Source organism: Parambassis ranga, chromosome 21 (genome assembly GCF_900634625.1).
Source record: "Parambassis ranga chromosome 21, fParRan2.1, whole genome shotgun sequence".
NCBI lineage: Eukaryota > Metazoa > Chordata > Actinopteri > Ambassidae > Parambassis > Parambassis ranga.
Window position 1 is genome coordinate 15,633,344 of NC_041041.1, and position 19,907 is coordinate 15,653,250.

General features: G+C 41.5%; 3 protein-coding genes and 2 non-coding genes across 25 annotated transcripts in view; 1 reads left to right on the top strand and 4 right to left on the bottom strand.

Annotated features, from left to right (window-relative positions):
- The window catches only part of clasp1a (cytoplasmic linker associated protein 1a), a 52,473-nt gene extending 42,237 nt beyond the window's left edge, over positions 1–10,236 (bottom strand). For all 21 annotated transcript variants that reach the window (XM_028392999.1, XM_028392987.1, XM_028392982.1 and 18 more), the window contains exons 1-2: positions 10,100–10,236; positions 7,791–8,514 (exon numbers count right to left, since the gene is read on the bottom strand). In XM_028392999.1, the coding sequence (XP_028248800.1) occupies positions 7,791–7,988 (198 nt within the window). In that variant the 5' untranslated portion in view covers positions 7,989–8,514; positions 10,100–10,236. The remainder of the gene's footprint in view (positions 1–7,790; positions 8,515–10,099) is intronic.
- Positions 10,237–10,695: 459 nt separating this feature from the next.
- On the bottom strand, positions 10,696–13,482 carry nifk (nucleolar protein interacting with the FHA domain of MKI67). The gene is made up of 6 exons (XM_028393574.1): positions 13,245–13,482; positions 12,655–12,783; positions 12,281–12,389; positions 11,911–12,122; positions 11,456–11,515; positions 10,696–11,220 (listed from the first exon to the last, which is right to left on the bottom strand). The coding sequence occupies exons 1-6, from the start codon at positions 13,365–13,367 to the stop codon at positions 11,008–11,010; spliced, it is 846 nt and encodes a 281-aa protein (XP_028249375.1). The 5' UTR covers positions 13,368–13,482; the 3' UTR covers positions 10,696–11,007.
- On the bottom strand, positions 11,294–11,424 carry LOC114426929 (small nucleolar RNA ACA64). The gene has a single exon (XR_003669407.1). It is a non-coding gene; the product is annotated as a small nucleolar RNA ACA64 (small nucleolar RNA).
- On the bottom strand, positions 12,481–12,610 carry LOC114426930 (small nucleolar RNA ACA64). The gene has a single exon (XR_003669408.1). It is a non-coding gene; the product is annotated as a small nucleolar RNA ACA64 (small nucleolar RNA).
- An 879-nt stretch (positions 13,483–14,361) lies between the features above and the next one.
- LOC114453755 (high affinity cGMP-specific 3',5'-cyclic phosphodiesterase 9A) lies at positions 14,362–19,484 on the top strand. Its single transcript, XM_028433650.1, has 14 exons — positions 14,362–14,488; positions 15,478–15,639; positions 15,728–15,779; positions 15,958–16,060; positions 16,428–16,570; positions 16,656–16,715; positions 17,471–17,648; positions 17,834–17,956; positions 18,114–18,206; positions 18,294–18,361; positions 18,465–18,567; positions 18,849–18,953; positions 19,087–19,233; positions 19,305–19,484. The coding sequence occupies exons 1-14, from the start codon at positions 14,383–14,385 to the stop codon at positions 19,482–19,484; spliced, it is 1,623 nt and encodes a 540-aa protein (XP_028289451.1). The 5' UTR covers positions 14,362–14,382.
- The last annotated feature ends 423 nt before the right edge of the window (positions 19,485–19,907 follow it).

Here is a 19,907-nt window from a genome sequence, read left to right on the forward strand (position 1 = left end):
AAATTAGAATAAGCAACCAGGAAGCAATGATTAACTTATGGTCAGCTGTGACAACATTCTTTAGATTTATTTTATGATTTTTGTACATTTAACTGTGTTATGCAGAGTTTTCTCTACTTCTAGGTGAAGGACTTAATTTCAAGTAATAATTGTTGCAAGAAATGGTTGCTTAACCGAAAGCAATGTGGACCCGGATAATGGGTAATAAACTACCTGTGCTGGGAAGTCGTTGTCACTGTGATTACATTTTAATGTGCTTGAATGAGGCCACATTTTTATGCCTGACCACAGCTATGCAGAAGAATTTTCTTCTGAAAAACATTCACGAGGAAACAAATGCATACCTACAGTATCAACCACTCAATAGGTTGCTTAGGTTCAGGTTTTCCAACCAAGCAATAACATCAGCAGTTAGTCAGCAAAAGCTACAAAAACAAACCAGCCTTCGGCAGCTCTCGTGTTACTAAATTGTCACAATACCTACTTGTGTGGTCTGAGAGTAGGATGCAAAATGTCTTTTCTCATTTCCCCAAATAACCCCCCTTACAGTTTTCATCAAAAGCATATTTTTGAGTTATGAAAGCTGCCACTCCATGACACAGCACACATCCAAAGTGCTCAGTTTAGACCATGACAAAGCACATTAGCTAGACAATCTACTCGGGGGTGTCTTTCTTGGGCTCTGCTGACTCAGCAGAACAAAAAGCAAAACTAATACCATGATACAGATGTTAAGAGTTCCCCGGGCTGACATGGAGGAGAAAAATAAAATGAGAAAACTTGTCCTTTCTATGAAAATATATATACTCTGTATGCCTTCCCCAATACACTACAATACAAACTAAAATTAAAAAAAACACAGAGCTGAACCTTTTGTTTGATAGTATGTACGGTAAATTATATTTTGAACAAAGATGAGGTATTGTCTGGGAGACTTCTCACAAAGACACAAGCTATAGGGAACAAAGGGAAAGGAAGTCCCAATGTTTGGTACACAGTTTGCAACAGAAAGGAGGGACGAGATCAAATCACACCCACTAGGGGCTAGAAGACTGTCACTAGACATTATGTCATCAGGTTAAAACAATGTAACAGGGAAAGTGTATTACACTGAGAAGCAACTAGACTAAGGGTTTGTCAGTCTATCTTTGTATTTTTCATCAGGAGAAAGCAGCAGCAAGGACAGGCAGACAACAAGGGACAACACTAGCAGCCACCACATTCCCACAACAATTTCTTCAACAACTGCACAGTATGGTTAGATGTATTGTTGATTCATAGTATAAAACAGCATTAGAGTCATCTGTGATGGAGCAGGGCTGACTGGGTGCTGCAAAATTGATGATGTAGTAGCTTAAGGAGAGGCTGCTGTGCTTGCTGCCATAAAGGACACTGCCACATGCCTCACTGTGCAACATGAGGGAGTTACTGTGTAGATGACGCTTGAGTAAAGCAAGACAACAAAGCAGCTGCACTTACAGGTTTCTCACACAACGCATGAAAGTTAGATATTCAGAGAAATAAAACTGAGTGCAGGCAAAGCACAACACTGTTACTAACCAAGGACTACATTTGTTTTCTTGGGCTGAGGTGACAGAGTTGAGGAGTTTCAAAGTTCAACACATGACAAAAGAAGGAGGAGCAAGCATGCATAATGCTATTCTGGTTTATTCTGACACAAGGACAATATCAAACATGAAGTGGTACATTAAACTGCTAGATGTTTGTGGATTGGAGTTCAGCTGACACACACTCACAACAACCAGGATCAGTGTTCAGACAAAAATAAAATACAAACACAGTGACACTCAGCTGATCAATGCCTGCAGGTGCACATTCACAAACACAAAAAGTCAGAGCAGTTATGAAAGGACTCTGTTTTCACAGCTATAAAGAGCTGCGACTTCCCCCTGAAGGGTGTGAGAGTTTTGACCAACTCAAGCAGATCAGTGTGGTTAGTGTGTTTAGATGACTCCTACCTGCATAGCTTCAGGTAGGAGGTATAGACAGTGCAACCATGGAAGATTCTGAGCTGATGCAGTGACATATAAGCAACAGTTTTGCAACACAAAAGTATAGCCTTTTATCCTTGGTTGGACAATTATAGAGATTTATGCCACTGAAAACTGGGCCATTATGTTTAATAACCGACTTCAGTTGTAATCTACTTGGCAATTCGGAGTTCTTGCAGGTAACTGACAGACAAATGTTTACATTTTTAGATTAAATGAGTTTCCGGTCATTACGGCTGCATCAGTAAGTGTTATCACACATCATTATGTCTATGCTCATGCACACCCACAATCAGACATGCCACTACTGCAGCTATCACTTCAGGATATCACACTGCTGTGCCTGTTAGGGTCCTTGTGTCGTGCTGATAAGAGTTATTGGTCCCTTATTTATCTCACTGCGCTGTAAAGAGAGTGTCAACTGCCATAGACTAACTCACCCTAAGCTGACTCAGTGGTCTATCTCTCTCATCTGCCAGACTGTTGTGCTCATCAACTGCTAACTAACTGTTAGCTGGATAGCATTTATTATATAAACTGAAAAGACTTAAGTAGACACCTTCCTTTTCAGCAAAAAGTTCACCAGTGGACTAAATAAAAACTATATGAAACAGTGGGGGATACACACACACATGGAAATGTTAGCTTAACTAAAATAAAAGGGGGAAAAAGCATCCTGTTAAGTAGATTAAAGAAGAGAGCAGATTATGGCTGGGGTCTGGGCAACAAAGGGTCTCGCCACTGGACAGATTTTTTCCCAACAGTGAGGTGGAAGATGTGGGGATTTACAGCTGTGGCTGTTGGTGGTGACAATGATGGTGACACACAAAAGGAGTGTCAGACAGCAACTGCATTCAGTTATAGAAAAGACATAGGAGGTGGGTTTCACAGGGTAAAAATAGGGTGACAGAGGAACACCGTAGAGTGTGACTGAGAAAAGGAAAGCAGACACCAGAGAACAAGTGGGAAAGCTACAGACATAAGCACATAAAACCAACCACAGCAGCAGAGAAACAGGACAGCAAACAGATAAACGGGCCAGTTGGTTTGGATCCAGGAGCTGCTGCTGCTGCTGCTTTAACTCTCAGAGCATCAACAGCCAGTCCATTATTGCACTCTGTCCTGCTCTCCTCCTCTGTGCTCCTCCCTCTGTATCCATTGCTGCGTCATTAACATCATGGTGCAGTCCTGTTGCCAAGCTGGTTCTTCTTTCATTGTACAAACACTCTATACCCTGCAGCTCTAACCTCACACATGGACACAGACAGGGAGGTTCACTACACAAACACCTGAGAACAACCACGTTATGAGCTTTTGAGGGATCTAGTATTCTGCAAAATACAAAATGAAACAGAATACACAGAATTTCCAGAGAAGTTAAATGAACCGTAAGGGTGGAAAATTCTGATTCAAAAGAATTGTATGCCTCAATGCATGAATTCATTGTATCAATGGCAGCAAACCTTTCTAACAGCAAACAAATAAAACAAAATCAGACACCATAATACAAGATAATCCTGCTCTGCTACAGTGAACACAAATTATGCATCGCATGACTGCGTCATTCAAACACTGTAGAAACCCCAATCTTCAAACTACCAACCCTACCCCTATACTTCCCCTTTAACAGACATCTTTTGGATTGTAAATCATCAGGAAGAACCACACTTGACTTTTATTCATCAGTATGTTGCAACTTTTCCCTCTGAGGGTCTGCACAAATCTCACAATATTAACATCATCTGGGATTAACATTTAACGTAGGAGCATGCCAGGGACTCAAAGTTCTCTGTCACGCTGATATGACCAGCTCAGTCTGGAAGTGGTGGTTTATCTGATGTAGGCTACTAAAAGCTCATAGTGCTCAGATAAGAAGCACAAAACAATTCTACCAACTGTACTACATTGTCAAACTAAAGAAAATCAGCTAGGCACCAGAGGATTTGTATTTCTGGAGGGTGCACTCACTCGTTTGAGGTTAACTAGTCCAACCTATTACTACTAGCTTTGGAAAAAGCTAGTAGTAGAAAAAAAACAAAATGCTAACGTAGTTTTGTAGCTGTCAGTTAAAACAAAAACAGAAATACAGACACACTATTCCACCTCTGCAAAGCGAAAGAGACACAAGATCAGGGAGTGGCAGACAAACACACAGACAGGCAGACAGGCACTCAGCTAACAGCCAAACAAGTGTCTAGTCTCAGTGTAATCACGTGTGGATGATAGGGGAACCCTGCACCTAACTGCATGTTGTTATGTCAGTATCTTAGCTTGTTTGTTGTCTGTATTGTACTCTACAAACCAATGTTTTATTCTTATTTGGAACAACACTTTTACCCTTAAATAAAAAAGAAGAAACGTTCATTTCAATTCATTCCTCTCAGAATAAATCCCTGAGTCCAGTTTCCTCAATTTAAACTCTTGGACATAACACCTGGATGAAGCACAACACCACACAAGCTGCCACCATGCATGTCACACCTATATACAGCCCAGGAAGGTATGATTTCAGTTCAACATTGGCTCAGGTAGCTGTATCACATTTAGCCGTGCTGTTTGCTGAAACAAAAGCTAACAAATGTAAGCACTTAAGATATCGCCAGAGGGAAATGTTTCTCTTGTCCTAATAGGTCCCATTATTTGTTTTACAATATCCTGTTGAGACATCAGATTCCCCTGCAGGGCAACAGAAGCTGCCTTTTATGAGCACAACTTCAAAGTGATGTCATTGAGCTACCTTGTAGCATTCAGCTCTTTGATGATGTCAGCTGATCAGGCAAACGAAAGAATGCATTCTCATTTTTATGTGGCATTACCCTTCTACACAACATCACACAGCAAACAATAATGAGCAGTAGACCAAAAAGGCTTTCATAAGGAGAAAACCTGCAAAATGTCTCCCTTAAGAAAGCACCAGCCCCTTGTCCAGTGAAACATCAGCTTCGACACATTTCACAAACACTTGCAGCTAAGCTGACTGAAGCCCCAGGAGAAGCAGGGGTGGCAGTGAGAGTCATGGCTTCCTGAGGCATCTGTGATCAAACAGAAATAAGAATTATAAGACCGACAAAACAGTAACTGGATGGTGGTCCAACCAGTATTATACTGGTGCCCTGTAAGATGAAAACTACATGAGCACTGATCCTGTAAAACCCTTGTCTGTGGTCTCTTCGCCCAACTTGGCCCAGACATGGCTGAATAATATTACAGGTGGCACCAGGTTGTCTGAGCGATCAATTCAAGGCCCATCAATCCGGAAACGGGTCCTGGCAGCCTTAGTTGATTCAGACAGTAAGCCAGCTCGGCTCTCATGTTCAGCTCTGCACAGGCAGAGATAGAAATGAAAACAAATGAAGGGAAGGGGTGATGAGATGAACACTTAGTGACAAGACCCTAACCGGTCTCCTTGAAGCAAGTGTAAAATAAAGAAGGATGATATGGAGGCTGACGTACAAAAATTAGATTCAGTGGTTTGTTTACTGCAGTCTTCTGTTCCTGCAGCGCTGAGAGCTGAAAATTGCACAAAATCTGTCCACAGTTATTTGCACTGGGGCCTTTGACATCTGACAAAAATGAAACCTCTGTATCACAGATGGGTGTTAAAAAAAATCAGATCATGAGCTTCACTGAAAAATGGGAAAAAGTTTGTGATATATGATCATAACCGCTTTAATCTACATTCCAGTATTAATTTATTAATTAATTCTGCAATTGTTAAGATCGATGGGAAACAAACATTCAACATGCTGGATTCTGTTTTTTTGTTTTTAGACTAATCATAAATCAAAGTCATTTATATTTAATTAGACCAAGGTTATAATGCACAAAGACATGTTCGAGCTTTTGTCTACTTCTAGCTATGAGTGTGTTGTTTCCACAGAGGTGCAGGACTACAGCAGTTATATTGCAAAAATGAGACCATAGCGACTAAAAATGTGAAACTGCTTAAGACAAGTAACTCAGAAGTGTGTTGAATGTGATCACAAAGATGGACACTGCAACAATGTGAGTCCAGAGGTGGGTCTGGTCTCTGTGAGACACAGTACAGGATGAACCAATAATTATGAAGCGGAGAGGGAACACTTTAGATGTCAAGCAGCGTTGTACACACAGTAGGAAAACAGAGTCACATATCGAGACTGCAGATTTTCTACAAAACTATCATATTGCATTCAGAGTACTAATGACACTGGCCAAACAATATTGGTCAGGAACATATGCCTACTGTACTCAACAGTAACAAACTATAAACTCAGAAATCTAACACCTTTCTTCCTTTTTCTCATTTATCTTATGTTGTGACTGTGAAGTGAGTCTCAGTATCACCACATCATGATGTTAAAGATTTTGTAGCCATGCAAAAGCAAAAAACACTGACTGACCAAATTCTACACTATGTATGATGACACTGTAAAGCTCTTCCTTTAAACAGATGCTTGGTATTAGAGGCATCCCCCAAACCTCCATTTATGGCAAATGAATCCATCACCCTCTCTCGCCCTCTCTCAAACTAAATAGTTTCCACATTAGTTGCCAAATGATCAGTTGAGCCTGCTGCAGGGGATCCGGCCTGTGTTAGAATGACTATAAAAACAGTACAGTAGAGTAAAAGAGGATACATAGCTTTAGCACATGCAGAAAACGCAACTATGACTTCTTTTTATGTATTTTTGAAGTTTTTTGAAAAGTTACAACAAAAGAATTGTACAATATACACTGAAAACAGGCCATTGGTTTGTCAGCCACCCGTAAGTACTGACTCCTTTTCGTGAAGCTCTGCATCAGCCAGTTGTGGCCTCCTAGTACCCCTTCATCTGAGCTGTAACAGAGCCCAAGCTAATTAAACCCTGCCTGAGCCCTCGCCATCACTTTCTCTCAGGCATGTACCAAAGTAAGAGCACAAACACACCAGTGCAACAAGGCTGCCATCGAAACAAGCACCATAGTACAAGGCTGCAGAGATACTACAGGAAAGCCTTGCATTGTACTCCTAGCTCAAAGTATGGAGGGCACAGGAGGCATGCTTGGCTTTGTTCAGGCAGTGATCTGCCATTTTTAGGCCCACATAGAGCAAAAGCAGCATATCCCAACATGAAATCAGAGCTTTAGCAAACAATGTGCTCCTGACAGAGAAAGCAACCAGTGTTTAGGCTCACATAGAAGTGCTGATATAATCACTTTTTCAGGGTCAGATAAAATTGTGCCCCAGATTGAACTCCAAAATAAAAGCACAATCAATCACAGAAGAATGTGATCCAGCTCAATGCTGTGAGAGAACAATGGTGTTATTCCCCTTTGCCTGCATCAGAACAGAGAAAAACTGGAAATTCCTCTTTAAACAAACTAAAAATGCTGATATGGTATAGATTATATACAAACAAAATAGTGCAAGAAGCTGTGATTTAGTAAAGGAAAACTGTCAACATTCAGCACAGCTTGGATATATGAAATAAATCTTATCTATATTACTGATTAACTCACAGGATCGTAACATGCCTGATGGAACTGTGACAGACAGTTTCCTGATAAACAAACAAAATGACTGTTACACAAACCACTACCGCTCTGTGAAGAGTGTCAGTCAACAAAAACATTTCAGCGAGTGGAAAATGAATTCTTAATTGAGACCAAAAAGCCTACAGAGAGAAGCATAAGTGCATTAAAATGATTCTGTCTAAAACAGCAAAACATGTGAGCCTGTAAAGTCCAGTGTGAGTACAGGTGTATGAAAAGCTTCCCACAATCCAGTTTATTTCCGACCTCTTCAGCCAAGCTTACCTTAAAGTTGCTAGAGTTGACCCAGGAGCTGGCGATGCCATCCACCATTTTGTCCAGCGCTGTCTGATCTTGCTCCAAGTCATGGGACTTCTCCTTGTCCAAAATGTAATCAATGATCTCCTGTCCCACCTGCAGCCGTCGACCCACATCCTTCTGCAGAACCTGGGCCAGGCAGCTCTCCATATTGGGCTCCATCATCCTGGCCTCTTATTTACACCCCCTCTGGTTTCTTCAGTCTGTCTGGCCTGTGTGATTGACTGGCTACTAGCAATCCTTCACTGCTCAGAGCAGCGGGAATGACACTTAAACAAAAGGAGTTCCAGCTAGTGCAGCTAGCTGACCCGGAAAAGGGAGAAAAAAGGAAGAAGCCAGTGTACACAGTCTGCTTATATTTTTATCCCTCAGGACAGGCCTGCTTTCTGTGCCAATTGCTAGCTTGCTAGCAAGCTAGTGGCCGTGCCCTAGGGATGGATGGAGCAGGGCTTGGGGAATGGCAGCAATGCAGCATGTGTGTGTCTGGACAGCAGCTGGGGAAAGTTTACTACTCCCTCCCACTTGGGCTTTTTTTCCCCTCTTCTTCTTTGAGGGTAGTCTAAGCCAAACCGCTACAGCGGGGGAAGAAGAAGTGGTTTAGGCGAACAGTGGCAGAGGCAGCAAACGGAGATGGATAGAGAGGAGTAGCTCAGAGCTCCATGTCTTCTTTCCAAATCTGCCTTCGGTTTCCCTGGAGAAGCAAAAAGCCAACAGATCATTGACATTATTGATTTAAACAACGCATATATATATATATACATTTAATAATGTTTGGCTTGAATAGTATTATACAAATTATGAAATAGACCAGCACTGTTTCACCATTACCTTTCCCTTAAATAGGTGGAGAAATGATGTTTATTTTGTTGTTTAAACTATAGGTGGCTTGTTGGTTGCACCAGCAATGCACATTAATGGGCTTTAGGGTGCAGCCATTGTTGTGTCCAATGCAAAAAGGATATTACTCCAGTTAATCCAAATATGTTTAACAGGTGAAGCATGAGTGGAGCTGCAAAAGATGGGTTGTGGTGTGGGAAAGCAGCTTGATCTTGGATCACTAACCAAAGCCATCAAACCCTAAATTATGCAACCTTTAAATTAATGTAAATGAGTGCATTTCAAACAATCGACATCACTACAATCTTGTTTTCGCTCGTGTGCTTTCCCTTCAAACAGGGTTTTTTGTGTGACAAGATTATCAAGCAGAAAGGAATGCTTAAACAACCTCTATCACATGAGAGCCTTTGTATGGGAAAGTGAAATTCAAACCTGCATGTCTTGAAAGATCTAGGTAGGAGCCAGATTTACTGGACTATGACCAGTGGTGCTATAATGTGTGGGGTATTTTCTCTTTCATGTAGAGCAAACTTTATGACAGAACTTTAGATATTGGTTTTCAGAGTTACCACACTCAAATTCTATTACATGTGTTAATACAAGGCTCTTTCTGCTGTAAAAATTAAACATTCAATTGTTTTAGAGCCTGTATCTTCAGCATATCATACACATAACGGTACCTGAAAACTTAAACCTCACTGTAACACCAAAGGATTTTCAGATATAGTGATGTTTTAACTTCAGTGTTCACAATATACTCGGCATGTTTGAGTACATGTTGAATCTGTGGCGATGTAGAGAAGAAGAAGTAGTTTTTAAATACAGTGCTGGAAGGTGAATGAACAATAACAATGTCAAATGTCCTTATCAATAATGATAACAACATATTTGGTCCATCGGTCAGACTCTGATTGGAATTTATAATTTGTTAATACAATGCTATCATGTCATAATAAAATCCTCAGTTTAAACTAGATCTACTCTCACTTTTGACAAGTCACTCACCCCTTTCACACAGATTTGCTTGGTCTCTGTTTGTTCTGCCACACACACACACACACACACACACACTGTGCTTTTGTGCAGCGTTAGCTCCTAGCTGAGAGCCTGAACCATCACTGCTAGCACTGCCAAACGCAGGAGCGCCCTGACAGCTTCCAGACCCTGCTGCTAACATGAACCCAAAGCGTCCCCTGTATTTTACCCCAGTGGCAATTAAACACTCATTTTCCTTTCTTTTTTTTTTCCTACAACAACCTTTCCACTGTGCCAGACGAAGTAGGTGTGTGTTGGGAATAAAAGCTAAAGCTAGCCCCTAGCGAAGCAGCCGTTCCTTTCAATGAAACGTCAGTTAAGCCGTCAGAAAGGCAGAAACAAAGAGAGGAACATGTAACAAGGAGGTGAGGAGCTGTGTCTACAACATTCAGGTTTCCACTTACCATATCCTGCGTAATTACCGCAGCGGGTGTGGACGACAGCTCTTTATTCCCCGGTGTAAATACAGTCTACGGCCTCAAATCTCTTCTGTCTCTTTCTCTTACTCTCCACCCGGAATGCTGCCTGCAGGACAAGAATGGGATCGTCGTGCGCAGGCGCAATCGGTCCAGGGATGATGTTGGCACTTGGAAAACTGTCGCATGGCAATCGGCATTGCTGAAAAAAATAAGTCTACAGAGGGGTTTAACAGGACCTCTAGCAACACCTACCGGACAAATGAAGTCAGTGCACCTGTAGGAATGCAGCATTGTGACTGGACAGGAAGTGCAAAAAAACAACCTTTATTATTTCTGTCATAATTTCATAATTATTGCAGCTTTGAGTGCTCCACATAGGTTTCAGGAAAGAGGCATATTGACATGAACAATTAGACTGATGCTTTACATAATTAAAACAAAAAAAGCTAATTGTGCATGCAATGATTTGCACCTGTGCAACTTAAACAGTGACATATGAAAGTGTCAAGAGGAAACCATCCACTACACAATGCATGTTCTGCTTGCTGTCCCTGCATTGTGTTAAAATGACACATTAAGGATCAGATTACATACTAGAAATTTAATTGACTTGTTTACAAAGCAAAAGAAAACACCACTTTATACATTTACAGCATCACATGACAAATACAACAACCCTCTGCACCACTGAAATGAAAATCAGTCAGACACACTGTGATGACTTCTTCCAGTACCACCCATGGCACTGACACAATTACAGTGGAATCTTACATAAGAGCTTATTCTACATTGTGGTGCGGTTGCCACGTGTAGAAAGGCAGTTTATTTTCTGGTTCTTGACATGTGTATTTCTGCTTTGACAGCCAAAGTCCACAACACAACATTCAAGATCGTCACTGTGCCTCTGCGTCCTCTTCCTCGCTCTCTGAGCCGCCGCCGTCCTCTTCTTCATCATCATCATCATCACTCTCCTCCTCACCGGAGCACTCTTCGTTTTTCTCTATATCCGGCATTTTAACGACAATCTCATGGTCTTCTTCATCATCGCCGACGACCATGGACTTCCTCCGTTCCAGGAAAGAGGGGGTGCAGAGTGGTGTGGTGTCCTGTAGTGGAGGAGAGAGATTTGACTTGTTGCACACTTTTCCTTTAAATAACTGTAGCTTAGCTTTTTAGAGTTGATGTCGGCACATGGGTTTTATCACGCTGCCACCAAGCGACAAGCGCAATAAGCTTAATGCACCAGAATACTGTTGGCACAGGTATCTGACCCCAGATCACTGATAGACCTGAGGTCATTTTCAGTCTGTGCCAAAGCTAGACATAATGAGTTGGCCTTACACTGCATGTAGACGCATTCATGGCATCAGAGGGCTTTTTCTTCTGAGGCACCTGGGCAGCCTGGAAAAGAAGAAAAAAACACAACTCTCATAAGTAACTCTAGTACGTTTTTTAAGTTACTTTTATTGTAATTCATTTGGCACCACATATTAGGACTGTAAGCCACTATTTAAATGACCACTGTGTCGTAGTTAATAGCATCTGGTAGTGAGATTGCCACTAACAAACACTACTCCTTAACCCCTCATTTTTCAGGTGTGTCAGAAGAATCAATTTGGCCCCGTCTAGAACTGGCGTTACATTAGCCCATACTGGGCTTTATGGAGGCACTTCCTGAAAGGGAATCCACGTCACACGTACATATGATACACAAACTATTAATGAAATCATAAGTATCAATAATATTTTTTTTCTGTTAAAATCCTACATAAGTTTTGACTATAAAAAGCACTTACAAATCCAGGAAAGTCATAGTCGATGCCTTGAGCCGCGAGCCTCTTGCGGAGCTTGGCCTCTTTGCGCAGAAGCTTGTCTCTCATCTTGTTGACCTGCTCTTCTGTGCGCACCTTATTGTAGCGTTTTACAGCAGGCTGTGAGGGTTTTTTGAAATGTGTCTGCGAACCAGTAAACAGCTTCTCATGTACCTTTTCTGGAGGCATCACATGACCTTGGAAACAGCATGAGACAAGGTGGTTACGATAAAAAACAAGGAAGAAGCAATTTACTGTAATATGGTGGTGTGCACTTTAAGATTAGCCTCGAGAATCTATTGAGATCGGAGGATTCCTGCCAGAATGAACAGACATGTAGGGGAACAATACTCACATTTGATGAGTCTCTCTCCCATGAGGTAGTTGTTCATTGTTTCTGCAACAATCTTAGCTACCTCATCACATTCAAACTCTACAAAAGCATAGCCTTTGCTTCCACCAGTCTGCAAAAAAGAAAGACAACATTCAAACTTCTCTATATGATATGCTTTACCACAACATATTTAAACAATTTTCTGTTATTTCTTAACATGCATTTGTTGGCGCATGGGTTTTATCACTCAGCTACTATGCAGAGCTGGCGATAAGCTAAAGCACCAGAGTAATTTAGGCTAAGTTATCTAACCACAGACCACTGTAAAGTCTGGGAAGATTTTCAGTCTCAGCCAGAGCATCATCAAAATCAAAGAAAACCTTCAAACACATTACCTTCTTGCTCCTCGACAGCCGCAGCCTCAGAACCTTCCCAAACTGTCCGAAGTAAGTTCTGAGCTGAGGCTCAAACAAGCCCGTCGGCAGGTGGCCAACATAAATGACTCCTGGAGTCAAGCGACCCCCCTGAGACAAGAATATTCATGATGTGAGGAGGAGTCTGACAGTAACATGCTGAGTTTACTGTAACACACTCTCAGTAGTTGTGTAGTCATTTTAAGCTTACATTATAATAATGGTATTTAATAGATTATTCAACATTTCCCATACATACATACACACACACAAATATATATATAACGTGTATATACACGTCCATATGTACACCAAACATATGTACCTACAGCTTTGACTGGTGTCGCAGTTTCTGTTATCGCCACTAAACAGTTAAATATTTGAGCAGAGTAACTAGTTTAGTTCTGGTATCACGCTGAGTCCATACTGCGCCAGTCGAGCACGCGGTCAAAACGTTAATAAATACCCAGAATTCTAATTAGTACAGAAAGTGATATCGCCCCAGAAAAACACCACATTTTAGTAAATAAAAAGACAGTTTAGCTCGTGGTTCTTCTTCCATCTGGACCCACCTTGCTGGATTGGTTCTTCTTCACCTCCTGCACCTTCTTCTTGAACTCGGACTCCTGTGCGGGGTTCAGGGCCAGCAGCTCTTTTGCCGGCTTAGAAGCCTTTTCTGCTTTACTCTCAGTCATCTCTAATAACTTGTGATATGTAACATAAATTTAAAAAACCCAACACAGGCCTACTGTCAGCAGACCACGCACGTTGGCCCTCTTCGTCCGGGTGTCCATGTGGTGGCAACCAAAGAGTCGCAGAGGAGGGAAGTGTTATCTGTGCTGTGCCTGTGCTGTTCACAGCGCCACCTGCAGGCGTGGAGGGGTTTATCAACGGCATCAGCCACTGCAAGGAAAGTGAGTAAAACTGGTTTATTATTAGTAATTTTTAGAGAAACAATGTTTTGTCGTGGAAGAAAAGGGAAATCAACACAAAGATCTATTCAATATAGAAACATATACCACAGCACTTTAATGAAGCAGGTAGTTTTTTGGAAAGAAACCTACCAAAATAATTGGAAATACATGTAGCAGCAACCAAAACACAAAAAGCCTGAGATGGGTCATTAGGCCTAAGCAATATGTGGTTGCATATATGGATTTGCCCATTTGCCCAAGTCAGAGTCAAAGTGAAATGTAAAAAGGATATAACAATCACACAGCACATGTATGTTTTTGAGACTAAATATCATACATTCATTCAATATCAGTGATTGTTTTTTCCCCAGATGAAAATCAATAAAAACAGAAACTGAAAGGACTATTCAGGACAAACAATCAGGAAACCTTTGTGTGACGGCCCACACTGAAGTCTTTCATATGTTTATGAATCATTATTGTTCACTGTGTATAAAACATCTCTAAAATGCATAAATCATGCATACTGTATGTCCCCAGGTGTTAGCTACCTGTGGTTATGTGTGATAGATAAATAATACAAATATGCACACGCACACACACACACACACTATAAAAACATGTGTGAATGAATTATACCTTGTGTTGTGTAATGAAAGAGTACAAAGGAGGAATAGGTAGGAGGAGCAGAGGAGGAGGAGAGAATTATAAACAAGGGGGCGGAGTGTTTATCAGGAAAATAATGACAGGGACATAGACATTTGATACAGATCAGCAGTGCGGGCACCATCATCACATGTTCTTAATGCATGACATGGCAACAAAAATAATCTACTTCACAGTGAACGGGAGACCAGAGCAGGCTGAGTTCCCGCTTGACTGCCCTGCACAAGACGTCAAAGGTAAGAGCTGGGTGTTACTGAGGGAGGTTCACTTATTATATGTATGTGTGGTATGTCAGTGTGCACACACAGCTACATGTGCAGATATACTGTTGTGTAATTCTAATATGACCTTTTTAAAATATATCATATCAACCTGTGTGTTTGTTACTATGTTTATATAAGTTTATCCTCATTGAAAGACTGGAATGTAAATCTGTGGTTTGTCATCATAAACTTTATCATTCCCAGTGTTAAGAGGATTTATTTTTGTTGCAATAATAAAAGTGCATATTGGCAGCACGTGTGCGGTTTTGTAACTCAAACTAAACACATGGATCAGACACTCACTGACCATTACACAAGCAAATAGGTATTGCACAGGCAGTGTGAGCTGCAGGCAGGGATACAGGTGCCACTGACAGCTCCTCAGATGTTTGGATGCTGTGTTCAGGTTTGTGTTCTTATTACAAGTTATGAAGAAGGCAGGAAGGAACAGCATAACAGGCCTAGTTCATAGTTTGTGACTAGCAGCACCACGTTCTGACAAGTCAGCTTTTAGAGAGGGTTTGCAGTGAGAGATTTATATTTCTTGTATTCATTGTTAACGAAACCAGCCAGTCAGAAATGTTGCTACATACACGTCTGTTGCCACAACCGGTAACAGATAATTAAACCCTTTTGTTATTAATTAAACTAAACACACTGTCAGACCTCAGTGTGATCCATATGAACAGACTGGTGTGCACATTTGCACATGGGGCAGAACAGCTGTAAAGACAGGTCGTCTCCATAGAAACCTGGCAAAACACATCTGCTCTAAATGCATCTTCTCATTACAGCAATGGATATTAACACCACAATTACCAAGAGCCCAAAGTGACACATTACATTGCTGCATATACTGTTTGTTACAATAATAATAATAACAACCATAATAATACAATATTGTTATGTGTCACATTTGACTAACTGGAAGCATGTTAGGAACGTTAAGCTCTTCTTTCCAGATCTGTTCCGCTCTGCAGCGGAGGCGGGACCCCATGACATACTGAAACTGTACAACCCCAAAGGCAACATCATCAACATCTCTCCAAATCTAGAGCCCAACAGCCCAACCTCCTGCTACAAGCTGGAGGTGGTGGCCGCCGACTGCAACAGTGAGCCGTTAGGTATCATTAATTTAGCACCATGGGACTCACAGTGCTTCAGTTCATAAAAAAACTGTTGACAGTGTCTCTTTTTTTTCCTTCATCTCAGGTGCAGAGCTTGCTGGTGCACTCGGATTTGATCTGTCATCCATGGAAAAAAGGTAGACAGGACGGTAAACATGATGATCCACAGGGAAAAGTACTATGACTGAATATAGCATAACTACACTGTAGTCATGCTATAATCAGTGATGGCAATGTACTAGAAATAGTCCAAGAACACGAATTTAAGAAAACACACTCATAGATTAATAAATGCCTCATGGTGTGTAATCCCAGACTGCAGGGCCTGGAGAAGAAAATCCTGATTGAAGCTGGTGATACTCCTGCAGTTGTGTATGAGATGAAGAAACAGGTGGATTCCTTCCGGGAGAAACTAGAGGTACATCAGCATAGTTTAAATCTAATATAGACCTTACATGAAGCGTGGACACAGGGTCATGTTTTCACCAAGCGATGAGGTCGACACATCTGATCATGACAAACATCAGCATATGGTCCTCTCAGAAAACTTGCTATTATTTTCTTTTCTTTTGTAAGCCATGGCCCCTCACTAATACATACTTTTAAGCTTTTCTATGTAAATAGGTGAATTACACTTACAAATGCTTTTGAGCACTGACAGGTTTTGGCACCTCTCATTCATTTTCCAGCTCTTGCAGACAATAATTCAACATTGATTTGTAGTGAGCTATATGACGTGTTTTTTTTCTGCCCTCCTGACTGAATGTATTCAACTCTTTCTTCAGAGTGTGGAACATCTAAGCTGGCTTGGCTTGTTCAAAGATCTCTCAGAGGGACCTCACAAGCCCTCGCCTTTCTACCACAAGAGAACCCTGCATAAAACCAGAGAGGAGTGTGAGCATGTGCGGGAGAAGTTCCTTCAAATGAGGTGTGTTCATGGGCAGAAATCACTGACTGAAAATGTTGTCCTTTCACTTATTATATGTGTGTGCTTCTTGTTGTCGCCTTTGCAGCTCCCTTGAGGTATCAGAGGAGGTGAGGCAGTACTTAAAGACCCCAACCTTTGATAACTGGTAAGTCCTGATCTGAAAAGCAGGAATCAGGTTGAATTAGTGTGCTGGGTTTCTTTGCACCTATGTGATCACAAACAAAACAAGTGCAGCTGTTTGCTCAGTGTACAGACAGTGAAGCAGACGGTCAGCTAATGACAGTCGGGCCCAACAAGCACTTCAGATGCATTTCTGAAGAGGATAGCAGCCCTCTCCTTTTTCTTCTGATCAACACACTCATCTCAATATGAATAGGCCTGCTGAGGGCATGCAAATTGAAAGAAGGTCTTCATAAAAGGCTTAATCAACAGACCATGTTTGAAGTGAGCTTTACTGGGAAGAATGCATCCACTAAGGCTGGTTATCATTTCATTTGTCCCAAAGCTTTTAAAGCAGGCCCACACTGATAGAGGTGGATAGAAATGAAATGACGCACAGGCTGCAAAAGAAGAACTGAAGCTTGGAGCTTCATATAATCATGGCAAACACACAGGATTCCTCTGATAAACTCTGGTAAAATATACTTTACTTTCATATGTACATTCCATAAAGAGGCCAACATCCACACTTCTGTCTTCCCAACGCCAAGTACAGCTCAGCCTCCAACTATTCCTACTACTAAAATAAAGGGATTTGTTGGGAACCACTTTAAGCATGAATTCATACATTTTTGTGAGCAATGTGAGATTCATTGAAAATAAACTGAATGCTTTCATATGGTCAAAGAACATTATTCCCTCCTTTCACCTAAACGTGTATTTTTCTGTGTGTCTGTGAAGGCAGTGGGAGGACGCAGAGATCATGGTGCTCCTGCAGGTGATGTACACAGACTTAGACTTCATAGCAACCTTTAACATTGAGCCTGAAGTGCTGCAGCAGTTCCTCTTCGAAGTCTACCGGCGATACAACAACATCCCGTTCCACAACTTCAAACACTGCTTCTGTGTTACCCAGATGGTTAGTGTGTGTGTGTGTGTGTGTGGATGATTTTTCTCCTTCTCTCAGTGAGGCGATGACACCTATTATAAACTCAGAGGGGCCAGATTTTTAAAGACAAACCAAAAGTGTGTTAAGATTTTCTTGTGTAACAGAACATCTCCAGGTCCCATCACATATACTTTGTTTTTCACCTCTCTAAACAGATGTATGGTTTGATCTGGCTGACTGATCTGAGGAGTAAGATGGACAGCATTGACCTGATGATCATGCTGACCTCAGCAGTCTGCCACGACCTTGACCACACAGGATACAACAATGCCTATCAGGTAGTAAATCTCTGACATCTCAATTAGCTCATCAAGTTATCAGTGATACATACTGAGAGGAGAGTGCACTGTCGCCAGTGGACGATCTATGTAATATATCTTATCTCAAGTTGTATTATCATTAAAGTATAAACTTTATAACACTTCATTGTTTCAGATAAATGCTCGGACTGAGCTTGCTCTTCGCTACAATGACATCTCTCCGCTGGAGAACCACCACTGTGCTGTAGCTTTTGAGATTCTGGAGAAGGCAAGCAGCCATAACACAGTTGAGAATATAAAGATCATTTCAACCACACAGCTGCCACAATGACCAGAACAGCGCTTTGTTTTATAGACAGAGAGCAACATCTTCAGAAATCTGTCCATGGATCAGTACAAACGGATAAGAGAGGGGATCATCAAGTGAGCTCATCTTCCTCGTTCTCATTTTACTCACATATTGTCATTTCATTTGATCATAACATCACAGCAGTATGTGATGGTGTGTGTATTGTTATAATTGCAGATGCATTCTGGCCACTGACATGACGAAGCACAATGAGATTCTCAATAAGTTTAAGTCCCTCCTGCCTGCTTTTGACTTCAACAACAAGGACCACAAGGACACGGTAAGACTGAAGCAACAGAGCAGTGCACTGTATCGATGTGAAAGACTTTATCATGTTACATTCTCAGTCATCCAGGCAACTGCACTTGCTAGAATTCCTTAAAAACTGGAAGGATGCAAGTGGTGAAGATTTCCTTACAGGGTATCTCATGACTCATGAGTCTGCCCGGTTGATCTGATTAGTACCTTCCAAACCCTAAGCAGAAGTCATCAAAGGTCTTGTGGAATATCCCCTGGATCGTAAGTGTGAGTTTCCTCATTGTTTTGTTCATGTTTGTGCAGCTAATGATGATCCTGATCAAAGTCAGTGACATTTCCAATGAGGCACGGCCCATGGAGGTGGCTGAGCCCTGGTTAGACTGTCTTCTGCAGGAATTCTACAACCAGGTGAGGCAGCACCCTCCCATTGTTGCTCACATGGTCAGACCAGTCATGATGGCTTGATCTTGGGTGATGCTGTCTTGGGTTGTACCACCATGTATTTGTATTTAATATCCGTGTGTTGTCTTTCTGCGGTTAGAGTGATGTGGAGAAGCTAGAGGGCCTCCCAGTCACTCCCTTTATGGATCGGGACAAAGTGACCAAGCCTTCATCTCAAACAGGCTTCATCAGATTCGTCCTCCTGCCCCTCTTCATTGAGCTGGCCAACCTCTTCCCCTGTCTGGAGGTAATACAATCCCAGATTTGAATCTTTTCATGTTTGGTTCAATCACTTTCATTCTTCATACGTTCTCCCAGCAACACATTATCGACCCAGTACGGAAGGCTCTGGACTACTACACTGAGATGGAGAAAGCCCTGGAGAGAGAGAAGCAGAACCGGGCTGACAATGCAGCCAAAAACAAGGAGGCAGCTTTGAGCAGGGAGAACAGCCAGACAGAAGCTGCACCTGAAGCCTCCAAAGCCGACGCACAGTGAGCTGATGTTGTTTGCAATGTGCTGAGTCTTAAATCTTATTTACCTGGACTATCTACAAGTACTGTATTGGATTCTAGGCAGGTTTTGTTGTAATGTTGGTGTATGCAGTATTAAATTTAAACACAAACACAGATAGCTGTACATACATCTGTATACAGACAGATAAATAGTGTTACAGCAGCAGACTCAACAGTAATAGATTAAGACTAAAAAACGAAAGCAGGGGAGCAGGTCTGCATGATATAAGCATATACAAATATAGAATATGTTGAATAAATCAAAATACAGCTTTGTACAATGTGTATATACAAGTCAGAAAAAAAATAATAAGAACAATAAGAATAAGTGCAAAAAGTGCCAGGGTATACTTAACAAAGTATTGCATATTGCTCTGGTGCTACAGTAGTCCAAACAAAAATGTTT